Here is a 14,597-nt window from a genome sequence, read left to right on the forward strand (position 1 = left end):
TCAATCAACAAGAGAACCAATCAGCTGCTCAAAATTTAAATATAGCTACAAATGAACAACCAATCACACGACCAACTGACCAAACTGGCACACAAGACATTTATAAGCTAAAGGAGAATAGGACAAGAAAATCCTGCTGATGATGTTACCTAGTCTGGTAATGAAATGTTCTGAAACTAAATTGAAACAAGCTTGGAGAGAAAACTACTGTAAAAATTATGCTGATCTTTTACAGGTAAGACGGCAAATGCCACACCTGCCATCTTGTTGTAGAAACAAGTGCAGAAGTGTCAAATTTCATGGGAACAATGGCACTGGGAAGGACTCTTCAGTCTCTTCCCCCCACCTCCAGCCTGATCTAAATTGCCGTCTTCCTTTTTTTTATGAATTTGGTCCTCTGAGTGAAAATATACACAGCTGTGTCATCAACCTTCTTAAGTTACAGCATTTGGAAGAGCAATAAAATTAAATGGCTTTGGAATTCCCACAGTTTCCTGGATATGTTATGACATTATTTATAGCCATTCAGAATTGAAACTGATCGTATATATACACGTTCATGTCAAAGAAAATCTACTCATCAGAGGTCTTAGAAGTCAAGACATACAGAAAGAAGCCACATTACAGATGCCTTGAGATAATTAATATCTGGTGTATCAAACTACAGTTAACATTTTTCACAGATCAGATTTAAAATAGAAATTTGTGATTTAAATAATGATTTCATATTTCTAATTTGCATATCAATGACTATTGGAGAATAATTGGGAAGTTGTCCGCTGTTTATAAAGCAGGGACATGTTTTCCCCACTGTAGCACCCATTGAAATGTTGGAGTACACAACCCATGATTTACAAACAGGATTCCCAGTCTATCTGAGATTATGGCTACTGAATTCAACAGAGCTGGATAATGCTAGATTGGAGGAAGGTAAATTATATTATGATGGTTCCCTGTTTGGGTATAAATGTTTGCTGTGAAGTCAGATACTCTTTTGGAAAGGGTAACTGAACTTTCCCAGGTTTCATTAGAACGTAATATCTTTATTGCATTTGTTTTATCCTAGCTAACTTTCAAAAAAAAACCACCAGTCTACAATAATCTAAAATCTGGGAGGTGTTTTGTTGGACTTCAGACATAGTGATTAAAAGCTGTTTTTACTACCATTGTATTCCCATAAAGCACCTGTTTTTTGTTCCTATTTTTAAATTTTTAGTTTAAGCAATCAACATTTGGAGTGGCACTTTACTAATTTAGTATCCACATTGTCCCATTACAGATCACATTATGATTTCCTCATACCTCCCGGGGTTGACAGAAAATGACTTATTATTGTTTATAAAATATAATCCCCCTAGGTCCTGTAAAATGACAGTTTGCCATTCTGTTTCCTTAGCGCGTTTACCTTGTGGTTTTTCAAGTAAAACTGCCGGCCAAATTTTATTATGAGCCACCTTACTGGTTAGAGGCCTATAAATAATTAAGTAAATAATGCAATTTTCACATGATAAATTATTCAAATAAAATAAAAAGCTGAGCAATTCATGATTTAACTGAGAAAAATAAAATTGTAATAGTTTTTTTGCTACTTGATTCTATATTTATCACTTATACTGTATGAAGGATTCTAAAACTCTTTGTTAGTTATACTATTTAGTTTATCAATAACTTTTTCTCTGATCTTTTTCCACATGCGAATCTAAGGTGGAAAAATGTTAAAGCTGATACTTTTGCAAACTTTTGCAGCTCCCTTTTAATATGAAACAAATGTGCGGTGTTTGAGTAGCTATCAAATTGCCTGCAAAAATTTCGTAATTCTCTCTCTCTACACACACATACGTACACACACACACACACACACACACACACACACAGTGAATTATTATTTATGCATAATGCTACAATAGCTTCTGTATTTAGATTAAATAGTAAAGGGATAATAGACATTCTTTTTTAAACCTCAAAATAAGAAATTGTCCTCTTAGTCATAATTATTAATTTTTATCCAAGTCTTTGTGGGCTTATGAATTTGATCTATTATGTCTAAAAAAATTTCCAAATTTAAATTTTTGTAAACTTCTTTTCACAAATAATCTTTGTACACAATCAATATATCTGATTAACATATTGAGAGCAATTTGATTTTACAGACGAGTACAATTTTTACTAATTTTCTAATAGGACTGGCTATGGTTCTGTGACTAAATTCAGACTAGTTTGGATATATAATTTTATTTATAATTGAGGGGGATGGGTCATAATTAATATAGTTTATAATCAGTGTAAAATAGAAAAATGGGTCAATATAAAATGATATCTTGCGGTTTGTTGTTTGGTTTGAGAATAAGGATAATTTTGCAATTGTACCAGAATGCGGGAAGATTTTTTTCTTAAATGCACTAAATTACATATTAATAAGAACTCTTGTATTTAAATATCCTTGCATTGTTCCTAAAATTCCTTATGGTTCCTGGTGATTGCCATTCAGTACTATAACATTTGTAATTTAGATTATCATTAATTTCATCTGCTATAGAATTACCTGAAGGTATATAACTTTTTTTTCAAAAAATCATAAATTAATCATTAATATTTTAGTCTGGTAATAATTTGACCTTCAGAGTTTTTTCAAAAATTTTTTATCTTGATTTGTATTATTGTATTCATAATATTTTTGTTTTAGATATAAAAGCTGAGTGGTGACTTTATTACTCTCCAAAATATCTTTTTCTTTTTTCTTTTTCTTTTCTAACTGTTCATATACATATTGACAGCCTATGTACTGTATTTTTCAAACATATTTTTGATTTCTATATCTAATTTATTTGCAGATGATGATGATTCATTTTCAATTATACTGATCTGTTTTATATATTCATAATTATCTGATTTATGTACTAATATTAATACTTTTGTAGATTCCTATCTTAAATTATCAGTATATTGCCAAACATTAATAATTGCATAATTTTCTTTAAAAATTATTAAAATCTGAAATAAATGTTATTTTGCTGCTTCATTAAAGGTTAATATAGGATTAAATGACAAAAATAAGTGTAGGTTACATTATTATCTAATTTTAACTCTAATACATTGGTAATTGGGAAGTCATGGTTCCGTATGACTTGATTAAGCTCTGAACCTTCATAATTTTCTACAGGCATTTATAAAGTGATTTTTGGGTTTTACATTTTTGAATAGCATTTTTTGTTCAAACTGTTCCTGAGTTTGTGTTTACCATTTGTCCCAGCTGCAAGTTCTCTATGTCAAATCCATTCAAACACTAAATTACATTCTGAAGGAACCTTGTTTGTTAATGAATTATTACTTTTTTTCCCCAACTTCCTTTAGTAAACATTTAAGATTTTTAAAATTCATCTATAGCAATGCTGCAGGAAATTCAACCAATAGAATAAAAGATAAATATTTTGGAAAACTACAATTTGTTGAAAGAGTGAATGGACATGCCTAGCTTAAATATTAATTTGTGTTTTATAGTAAAAACACAAATGGATAGAGGTGGATGATTTATTTTTATAATTCATTTATTACTTACCCGTTTCACAGAAATTTCCATCTCAGTGATGGGGACTGGTACCTGGAGGACATGAAGACATGGCGAGTCAGCTAAAGTATGTCACCAAAATGACTCCCAACCCTATCCTATGACTCTAATTTAACATAACATCAGAGTTGGAAGGGACCTTGGAGGCCTTCTAGTCCAACCCCCTGCCCAGGCAGGAAACCCTACACCATCTCAGTCAGATGGTTATCCAACATTTTCTTAAAAATTTCCAGTGTTGGAGCATTCACAACTTCTGCAGGCAAGTCGTTCCACTGATTAATTGTTCTAACTGTCAGGAAATTTCTCCTTAGTTCTAAGTTGCTTCTTTCCTTGATCAGTTTCCACCCATTGCTTCTTGTTCTACCCTCAGGTGCTCTGGAGAACAGCCCAACTCCCACTTCTCTGTGGCAGCCCCTGAGATATTGGAACACTGCTATCATGTCTCCCCTAGTCCTTCTTTTTGTTAAACTAGACATACCCAGTTCCTGCAATCGTTCTTCATATGTTTTATCCTCCAGTCCCCTAATCATCTTTGTTGCTCTTCTCTGCACTCTTTCTAGAGTCTCAACATCTTTTTTACATCGTGGTGACCAAAACTGGATGCAATATTCCAAGTGTGGCCTTACCAAGGCATTATAAAGTGGTACTAGCACTTCACGTGATCTTGATTCTATCCTCTGTTTATGCAGCCCAGAACTGTGTTGGCTTTTTAACAGCTGCTGCACACTGCTGGCTCATATCTAGATGGTTATCCACTAGGACTCCAAGATCCCTCTCACAGGTACTACTATTGAGCAAGGTACCACATATACGGTACTGGTGCATTTTGTTTTTGGCCTAAATGTAGAACCTTACTTTTTCACTGTTGAATTTCATTTTGTTAGATAGCGCCCAATGTTCAAGTCTGTCAAGATCTTTCTGTAACTTGAGCCTATCTTCTGGAGTGTTGGCTATTCCTGCCAGCTTGGTGTCATCTGCAAATTTGATGAGTTCCTCATCTATCCCCTCGTCCAAGTCATTGATGAAGATGTTGAAGAGTACTGGGCCTAAAACAGAGCCTTGGGTACTCCACTGCATACTTCCCTCCATGTGGATGTAGTTCCGTTGAGGACTACACGTTGAGTGCGGTTGGTCAGCCAGTTACGAATCCATCTGGTGGTGGTGCTGTCTAACCCACATTTTTCTACTTTATCTAGTAGTAGGTTATGGTCTACTTTATCAAATGCTTTACTGAAGTCCAAGTAAATTATATCAACAGCATTCCTCTGGTCTACTAATTTTGTCATTTTGTCAAAGAATGCGATAAGATTAGTCTGGCATGATCTGTTTTTGACAAACCCATGTTGGCTTTTGGTTATTTATGTATTTTTAATAGTCACAGACGGTCATGATTGTCCCAGCTATTTTTTCACAAAAACAAATGTGTGCACACAAATGGCAGTTGGACAAATCACTTGTTTGAAAATTAAACTTTCAGTAAATCTGAAAATTAGGGCTAATGGAGGTATTCTCTTTCCCAGGTTATTCAATGGTTATAAGTATAAATAAGTATACTTTCTATGGTCTTTTTCTCTTTTATCCTGAGAAAAACTGGATCAAACAGAATGGCAAATTCCAGCAAGCAAAGATCTTGGGCTATCTAAAAAGCAGGGCAAGGTCCCATTATCCATGAAAGTTTATTTATTTATTGATTGATTGATTGATTTGATTTTTATACCGCCCTTCTCCCGAAGGACTCAGGGCGGTGTACAGGCAAAAGTAAAAACAGACAATACAATATACAATTTAAAATGCAAATTAAAAAACTTATTATAATTGGCCTAAAACTTTAAAATATATAAAAAACTAAAACCCCATTTAAAAATTAGTAGTAGAAAATTTAAAATCAATAAAATTTAAGCCAGCCCCGCGCGAATGAAAAGGTATGTCTTTAGTTCGCGGCGAAAGGTCCGAAGGTCAGGTATTTGGCATAAACCCGGGGGAAGCTCGTTCCAGAGTGTGGGAGCCCCCACAGAGAAGGACCTTCCCCTGGGGGCCGCCAGCCGACATTGCTTGGCGGACGGCACCCTGAGAAGTCCCTCTCTGTGAGAGCGTATGGGTCGGTGGGAGGTATGTGGTAACAGCAGGCGGTCCCGTAAGTACCCAGGCCCTAAGCCATGGAGCGCTTTAAAGTTCATTAGCCACATAGGAAACCAAGCCTAAAAGCAGGCTTAAATAATTACTGCAGTATTCATATTGTGGATACCTTTATCATAGCTCCTTTATGTAGTGTATGTACACATACATACATACATACATACATACATATCTGGATTCATAAAACACAATTTTTCACTTTCCAAGGCAGGCTTCTAAGTGATACAGATTTTTTTAAAAAGGAATGGGGTATCTTTTGTGTTCAGGGTGATGACTGTCTTCATAAAACACCTTACAAACTTGGAATTATATAACTAAGTAGTAATCAGGCACAAAAGTGGCCCATGTATGACTATTACCGCACACATGCCTATTGATACAGTAAGATTTTGTCAGAGGAGCACATGTAAATACTATGCAAGAAAACAGTGAAAGCCAAGCAATGTGCAATATAATCATAATTAGCCAGCCAGGATTGCTCCTTTGCTGATCTATATACATGAGGCTCACACCTATACTGCTTTTTTTTTTACTGCACCTTAAACACTTGAAGCTCTTCCAAAACAACTTCTTCAACAGCAGCAAAATTTCCTCTTTGTAGGGCAATGACCTTCAATATAGAGCCAGCCTCTAAAAGGGAGGAAGGAGAGAAAGTGCATTGAAACAAGGCCATCCCTGGAGTCGCCTAAAATCCTGGCAAAACTCATTGGGAACTTTTTCAAAAGCTGCTCTTGAATAGCAAGCAGCCTAGAATCTGACTCCTAGTTTTACACTACGAGATACACTATGCTACTAATAAGTGATTTTGGATCTTTCCTTTGCATCCCTGAATAAAGATGATTCAGGGATGATTCAGGGACAAAAAGAATCATCTTTCTGTCCCTGAATCTTTTACATTTAAAAGTTATTGGGGAAATGAGAATTTAAAAAGTAACTATTTTTCAATCTCAACTTTCTACCTTAAAAAAATAAATGAAATGATAATTTAACCAGTTCATTTCCCCCCCTCATTCTCCGACCTTGACTTGGAAAACATTTCTTGTAGTTTGCCAAGCTATTGTTTTTCTCACCGTTGAATGGGGCCTACATTTTGAAATACAACAAGCAAAAGGACACAATTTCTACGAAAGGAGCCTTAATGGGAGACAAATTTGAACATCCCTCCCACACAACACTGTAATTGGAGATTCCCTGAAGAAGTATTTTCCCTGAAGAAAACACGTGTGACTCACTCAAATCCATCCATCTCCTTCACATTTCTATCCTCCTGAATAAGTAAAAACTGAAAATATTCTATTTTGCTGGTATACGGCAAACTTCCTATAGTGCCAAAAAATGCCAAATCATTCACAGCGCATCATGGTGGTCCCAGTGTAGTTCTAACTGCTTCATAAATTGGTCCAAATGGCTCACTTCTATTCTGAATTCAGCTAAACATGATGCATAGGCCTTGTTTCAATGCATAGGGAAGTTTGGCTTGTCCCTTTATCAGCATTTTACCCAAGACCCCTTTTCAATGTCAGGATGTAGTCTGAAGATTTGAAAAGTCAGGAGATTATCTTCAAACTCGCAAATTCTTCTACATAACATAACATAACATAACATCAGAGTTGGAAGGGACCTTGGAGGCCTTCTAGTCCAACCCCCTGCCCAGGCAGGAAACCCTACACCATCTCAGTCAGATGGTTATCCAACATTTTCTTAAAAATTTCCAGTGTTGGAGCATTCACAACTTCTGAAGGCAAGTCGTTCCACTTATTAATTGTTCTAACTGTCAAGAAATTTCTCCTTAGTTCTAAGTTGCTTCTTTCCTTGATCAGTTTCCACCCATTGCTTCTTGTTCTACCCTCAGGTGCTCTGGAGAATAGCCCAACTCCCACTTCTCTGTGGCAGCCCCTGAGATATTGGAACACTGCTATCATGTCTCCCCTAGTCCTTCTTTTTGTTAAACTAGACATACCAAGTTCCTGCAACCGTTCTTCATATGTTTTATCCTCCAGTCCCCTAATCATCTTTGTTGCTCTTCTCTGCACTCTTTCTAGAGTCTCAACATCTTTTTTACATCGTGGCGACCAAAACTGGATGCAATATTCCAAGTGTGGCCTTACCAAGGCATTATAAAGTGGTACTAGCACTTCACGTGATCTTGATTCTATCCCTCTGTTTATGCAGCCCAGAACTGTGTTGGCTTTTTTAACAGCTGCTGCACACTGCTGGCTCATATCTAGATGGTTATCCACTAGGATTCCAAGATCCCTCTCACATAATGACAAGTACCGTATATACTCGAATATAAGCCGATCCGAGTATAAGCCGAGGTCCCCAATTTTACCCCAAAAACTGGGGTAAACTGGGGACTCGAGTATAAGCCGAGGGTGGGAAATGAGGCACCTACCGGTTGGGGAAACCCTCCCTCCCTCAGCTGAGAAGGCTGGCGGCTCCCCCGCCCCGCCCTCTCACTGCACCGGCAGGGCTTCCCCGCGCTAATGCAAAAGCCCGCCAAGTTTGCGCCGTCCGGTAAAAAAGAAAAAAAAACAAAACTCGAGTATAAGCCGTATATACTCGAGTATAAGCCGAGGGGCTTAAAAAAAAACAAACTCGAGTATAAGCCGTATAGACCCGAGTATAAGCCGAGGGGACGTTTTTCAGCACAAAAAACGTGCTGAAAAACTCGGCTTATACTCGAGTATATACGGTAACTCCATTTTTGGTATATGCAGTTTGGAAGAGAGATGTTCAGGTACTGCTGAACCCCAATACATCACATGATGAACACTGTACCTGTGCCAATGAACATGACATCATAATGCCCATCCTCAGCTTCCACACGGTCTACCACTAACTGCCGTAGGCGATACTGCAGATTTGTTTTCACCAGCACAGGTCGCCGTTGTAGTGGATACACAGATTTGCTCATCAGAGGATGAGCACGTGCAAATTGCAGTACCTCATCTGGGTAGTCTTTGGTGGAGGAGTACTGACGACTTGGCTGGTTGGTGGTTTTGCTGGGACACTAGGAAAAAAGGAAATTATTTTAGCAAATAGCTCTGTTCATACTATTTATCAGAAATCAAAGCCAACTCTTTCCCCCATTTCATTATGTTCCTTGATTCTTCCCATGCTTGCAAAATTTATTCCAGAAGTTGAGGCAATTGTTTTTTTGTCATTTCCACTGACATGAATAGTTCTGGCATCTTTAGATAATCACACAAAACATTATTTTCCATGTTATTTTTTAAATTTCTTTGTTTTATGGCAAATTGCTCTTCCTATACATTGTTCTTTTCTTTTCTTTTTCAGGAAAATCATCTTCTTTATTCTTATACTTACAACTCCTGGCCTTGGGTAAGGCACCTTGCCTTCATAAGCTGCCCACTGATGATCAGGACCATCTTTATGAGCAAATGGTCCATTAAAAACCTCCCAGATGTCTGCCATACGATAGACACAGATGGCGAAGCCTTGGAAGACATTGCTGTAATGAGAAAAAATTACCCAAATATTGTTTGTAACACAAGATTTAAATGTCACTGAGATTTGCTTGCTATCTCTCGAGGCTGCAATTCAGAAAGAAAGAAAAAATGCTTTTAAGTAAATAAATGCCTAGAAGGCAGTGGTGAAATCCAAACTTTTTTACTACCGGTTCTGTGGGCATGGCTTGGTGGGCGTGGTTTGGGTTGGTGGGTGTGGCAGGGGAAGGATACTGTAAAATTCCCATTCCCTCCCCACTCCTGGGGAAGGATGTTGCAAAATCTCCATTCCCACCCCACTCTGGGGCCAGCCAGAGGTGGCACTACTCAAAATTTCCGCTATTGGTTCTCCAGAACCTGTCAGAACCTGCTGGATTTCACCCCTGCTAGAAGGTTACAGTTTTTGTAAAAAAAATAATTCATACTATATGAATCCTACTGAAGTTGACGAAGAAGAATTGGAGAAAAAGCAAACTACATTATAAATTCATTGTTATGGACATTTTTAAAAGATTCACTGTTAAAAGTAACTACAGACAGAACTACAAGCCACAGACGGAAACATCTCACCTGATGGTGCTAAATAGTGCATAGACTTCAGGATTCTTGCCATCTTTAGCCCTCAGAAGAAAGACGTCCTCTGTTGAAAAATGGATGATCAAATGAGTTCTGTAATTGTTCTGTCAATAAACTCAACTCTACACAAACATTGTTCTAAGTGTTTTTTCTAATATCTTGGCTGGCTCAGGAATTCTGGGAGTTGAAGTTAACAAGTCATAAAAGGGCCATAGTTCCCCATCCCTGGCCTAGAAGGTATTTGTGCTGTCCATTTTCTTTCGCTGCTACTAACACATTACCACTGCCCAATATCTAAAAGAAAATTGCATGGCACCATACCCTAGCATAGGAGCACAAACTTTTTCAGGAAGTGAGAGTTGTGCTAGTCTGTGGGTCAGTGGTGAAATTCAGCCGGTTCTATCCTGATCGTGTGATCTGGTCACGCCGGCAACGGGAGGCTCCGCCCACCCACCTGCCCGGACGTCATCACATCCCATTTTGACTATCTGCACATGCACAGAAGGCTCTGTACATGCGTGGAGGAGGCACGCGCGCTCACATTTGCAAACCAATAGCGAAGGTAAGTGAATACCACCCCTGCTGTGGGTGCTATGCTGGAGAAGAAGCCCCTGTCCAAAAGTTGGGCAGAGCCAGAATAAGACTATAATTGATTTCATTTCTATATAATTAAACATCATCAATATGATTATTCTTCATCCATGCATTTAATAATTTCCCCTTTCTCTTATACCAAAAATTATATTTTTTCTTTGGAGGTTGCAGACCAATTTTTGGGGGCTCCATAAGGCCATGGATCTCAGATCATGAGTTCCTAACACAAGCATTTATCACTGACTTTAAACTCCCAGAGATTTTTGATCAACCTCTGATCAAATCTCCACTGGTTTAGTTTTAGGATTAGTATAGCATTAAATGTCCCTGGTCATTCCTTTGGTTCCACTTTCCCCATACTGTAAATATAAATTCCTAATCCTCTACAAACCAACCAACTGTGATTATGGAATATAAGTCACACCCAGTTCATCAAAGTGTGTGTCAATGCCATCTGGTCCTGGAACGGCACACACAAGACGGGCTTTGTTGAAAGTGCTCCATTTGTTGACCAGCACTCGTTGTCCACCAGCATCATTCTGGAAGTAGAAAAATAAATATTGTTCAGAAGTGAAAGCCACTGACATAGTGGCATATAAATGTTTTTGAACTTTTTAAATTTTTAGTATTTCGGCATAAATATGACTTAAAATAGGATCTTTCTCCACACAAATCCTGAAACAAGATCCCAAGGAGCTAGTTGAACAAACAAATCCAAAACATTACATTTGTTTATTTATTCATTGAGAGAAATGACTCAAGGGTACTCTTAAAGATGCTTTGTTTTTTCCCCCAAAAGGCAATAGGACTGTAATTCCTTGAGGAAGAAGAAGAAGACATTTCACTTCTCCTCCAAGAAGTTTCATCGGTTCTGGCAGGATAGTGGGGGCTATAGAAGTATTAGTTCTCACAGGATGGGGTGGGGTATTGCAAGGATCATATTTCTTTGCAATCACCTCGTTGTTAGCATTTTCCCTAAGAGTTCTTGAGGGCACTTGGGAGTTTATCTGTGCCCTCATGGTCATCTGTATCAGAGTGAAAATGGGGCTGGAATCTTTTTGGAACTGCTGTCATGTATTTGAGCTTTCCCTAGGCAGCATCTCTTCACCCTGTCCCCTCAGGTCTCCCACATCTCCCCACTTCCTCATTAAGAAGGAGAGGAGCTGTTGGTGGCCCCTTTGATACTTTTAATTAGTCCCTACTTGGCCTTAGCCTATGGCCAGCTCTTGACACAGTTCTGGGAGAGATCAGGAGGTGCTAGTCCAGAAACAATCCTGTGTCATGGCTCAGATTTGGTGATTTCCTTTTCCTCCAGAAGTTCACCAGGCTGACAAGACTATTTTGTCTGAGTGGGCTTTGGAGAAGTGGTTTGACTTCATTGATTTTGAGATTTTATATTTTGTTTTAGCTTCATGGAGATTAGGAATTGGGCAGTACAGAAATGTATGTCATAAATGAAAAAACAAACAAACTTGGAATGACAGACATTAAGAAGAATGGAGAGGAATTTTAAAACTAGATAGGAAAAAGGGGGCAATAAAAAGAAAAGAAAGAGAATAATATATAATGTTAAAAGAAAAGGGACATTGATGGCTCATCTAACATTGTAAACTCTAAATCTCCTTCCACTTATGACTGTATGACAGTAACTTTGTTGCTTGTATCCTTACGATTTACATTATATTGATTGTTTCCTGATTGCTTATTTGTACCCTATGACTGTCATTAAGTGTTGTACCTTATGAGTCTTGATGAACGTATCTTTTCTTTTATGTACACTGAGAGCATTTGCACCAAGACAAATTCCTTGTGGGTCCAATCACACTTGGCCAATAAAAAATTCTGTTCTGTTCTGTTCTGTTCTATTCTATCCATAAGATCTGAGTTTTGATAATGCACTTCCAAACAAAAGTAACTTGTACTAATTCTACACAATGTTACAATTAATTATTTTGTTTATAATTAACTGCTCCCTTGAGAAACAGAATAATCCTTTCCCACACACACATTTAAAATGTTACACTCCAAGAAAAACACTGATAAGACTGAAAGTAACAACCAACTTTATCATTTTGGGAAATTGGTGGCAAGATTTTAAACTATATTTATTTCTCCTCCAAATAAACTTTAGACTTCTGACTAAAATAAATCTCGTTTCACCACAGGAAGCAAAAAGAAGTAACAGTATACATACTAAAATTATTCTTTGCAACTAGAAAATGCAAAGCAAAATACACCAGCATCCCCAGAACCCTAGGAAAGACACAGAAAATCCTTGTTCAGCCTACCCATGTAATGTGACCCTACCTACTTTTCATCACTGCCCTGCTCAATGTGGTTTTCATTCTCCCTCCCAAACATTCAATATAATCCACAACTAATACACATTTGTTTTTCTCTGCCATAGGGGCAGAATAGCCAAAGTAGACTCCAACTATCTTCCCACAATTACCAGCACTACGTTTCAGGTATTGTTCTATGACAATTGTTCCTTTTCCTTCACAAAAGCAATCCTTACAAGATCCAGAAATCCTCTCTGGGATTATTGTGGATTAATACTCTCAAGCGACTGCAGCAGTTTAACTCGACCGTCAGTGAGTTTGTGTGTGTGTGCGAGGTGTGCATGTATGCGTGCGTGTGTGTGTGTGTGTATGTGTGTGTGTTTTGACTGCCAAAGAGGCGAAAAGACAAGGCCATAGATTGTCTTAACTAAGCAGAGTACTTCCCCCCCACTTCCCTGCCCTTGATTTATCTGTGCCCCTGCTGCCAACTCTGCAAATCAAATTATATCCCCATCCTGGATGCCTCTTAAACACAAAATCCCTCTTTGTAGAAAGGCTGGTTAACCCAGCAAGTAATTGCTTCATCTCTAGGTTTTATTGTTTATTTGCAGGATTAGGACAAGAACAAGGAATTCACAGCCAGCGGAATTAGTCTATTTGCATGGAAATCTGCCATCTCCATTTCTCTAGTCCATTGTAGTACACTGACTTTATGACTTGTTGCAGGGAGTTTGAATTATTGCAGGCAGGCGCCACAAGGATAATTTCCAGCTGACAAATACTTCTCCTTAACAGCTCTTTAGACAGAAACAGGGTTTTTTTTTCAATTTTTCAACAGCAGTGATAGAAACTGAATAGTGTCTTGCCCATTAGGCTGGCTCTTAGCTTTGCAGAGGCCAAGCTTCGACTTCTGCTTCACAAATATGGCAAGCCTTTGAACTGTTAGCTATAGATGTTTCCAGATGTGTTTTTAGAATGCAGGCACTCTGCCTCAAAGGCAAATATTTAGAATGGATTGGATGATTTTCTATTTGATACCCTCCCTCATTTAATGTAGTTTTCCTTTTCTCCCTTTCTTTTCTATATATCTCTCTCTTACATAGACACACACATACAATTAAGAGGGAAAAGATGGTTGACTACTGTCCATCTATAACAGGCCATCTGTAACAGGTCTGTCAAACTGGTGGCCCATGGGATGGATGCATCATGAACAGGCCACGCCCACCCCAGCTCCGCAAAGGCAAAAAATGTCACGGTACGTCATGATACATGACATGACATGATCAAGTTTGAACCCCATGATCTACTGTTGGAAGAAATATCCATCTGGGTTCAGTTCCAAGTGGGGACAAAGACACTGGAAACATGGAGGCTGCTTGGAAAGATGGTTTAATGGTGGTCAGGATCACATGGCTTGAGTTCCTGAACAGAAAAGGGCCTGAGATCCTGTGTGCTCCCTGGTTTTATGATTTTTCTGAGCTTTGACCTTTCTGGGGCACAGGAAGAGTATCCTGATTGGTTGTCAGACTCCCAGGGGGTGGGGGTCTTAGCTAGCCTTGCTGGCTGTCTCTCAAGCTTGCTTGAGCCTTGCCATGTGGTGAGTTTCAGTTGTATTGTGTTGCAAATCATGGGGGGATTGAGTGAGCTTGGTTGAAGCCTTAATTGCCCATTGACAAAGGTGGGGAGAATGAGTGAGCTTAGCTGAGGCTTTTAATGGCCCATTGACAAAGGTGGGGGGGAGTCAGGAAGTTGCAGGGAGCTCCTTTGTCTTTAAAATATGTTTCTCCATTTCTCATCCAGGAAGGTATAATATTCTGCTTTTTAAAATATTTCCTAGAATATTTCATTCTTCTAGGAGGGGGGTGGGTGCTAAATTCCTACACTACAAAGATTCTCTGGAAAAGTGTCTCAAAGAGGTCATTTCCTAATATATGTCGATTTTGAATAAGCATCTATGTTTCCCTGTTCAGG

The 14,597-nt window shown here is 38.3% G+C and overlaps 1 protein-coding gene across 1 annotated transcript in view; it reads right to left on the reverse strand.

The window, feature by feature from the left end:
• The window catches only part of SEMA3G (semaphorin 3G), a 114,267-nt gene that overhangs the window by 12,581 nt on the left and 87,089 nt on the right, over window positions 1–14,597 (reverse strand). Inside the window, exons 8-13 of the mRNA XM_058168255.1 lie at window positions 10,766–10,880; window positions 9,742–9,811; window positions 9,032–9,176; window positions 8,483–8,714; window positions 6,240–6,331; window positions 3,557–3,598 (exon numbers count right to left, since the gene is read on the reverse strand). Coding sequence (XP_058024238.1) covers window positions 3,557–3,598; window positions 6,240–6,331; window positions 8,483–8,714; window positions 9,032–9,176; window positions 9,742–9,811; window positions 10,766–10,880 — 696 coding nt within the window. The remainder of the gene's footprint in view (window positions 1–3,556; window positions 3,599–6,239; window positions 6,332–8,482; window positions 8,715–9,031; window positions 9,177–9,741; window positions 9,812–10,765; window positions 10,881–14,597) is intronic.

This window comes from Ahaetulla prasina, chromosome 2 (genome assembly GCF_028640845.1).
Source record: "Ahaetulla prasina isolate Xishuangbanna chromosome 2, ASM2864084v1, whole genome shotgun sequence".
NCBI lineage: Eukaryota > Metazoa > Chordata > Lepidosauria > Squamata > Colubridae > Ahaetulla > Ahaetulla prasina.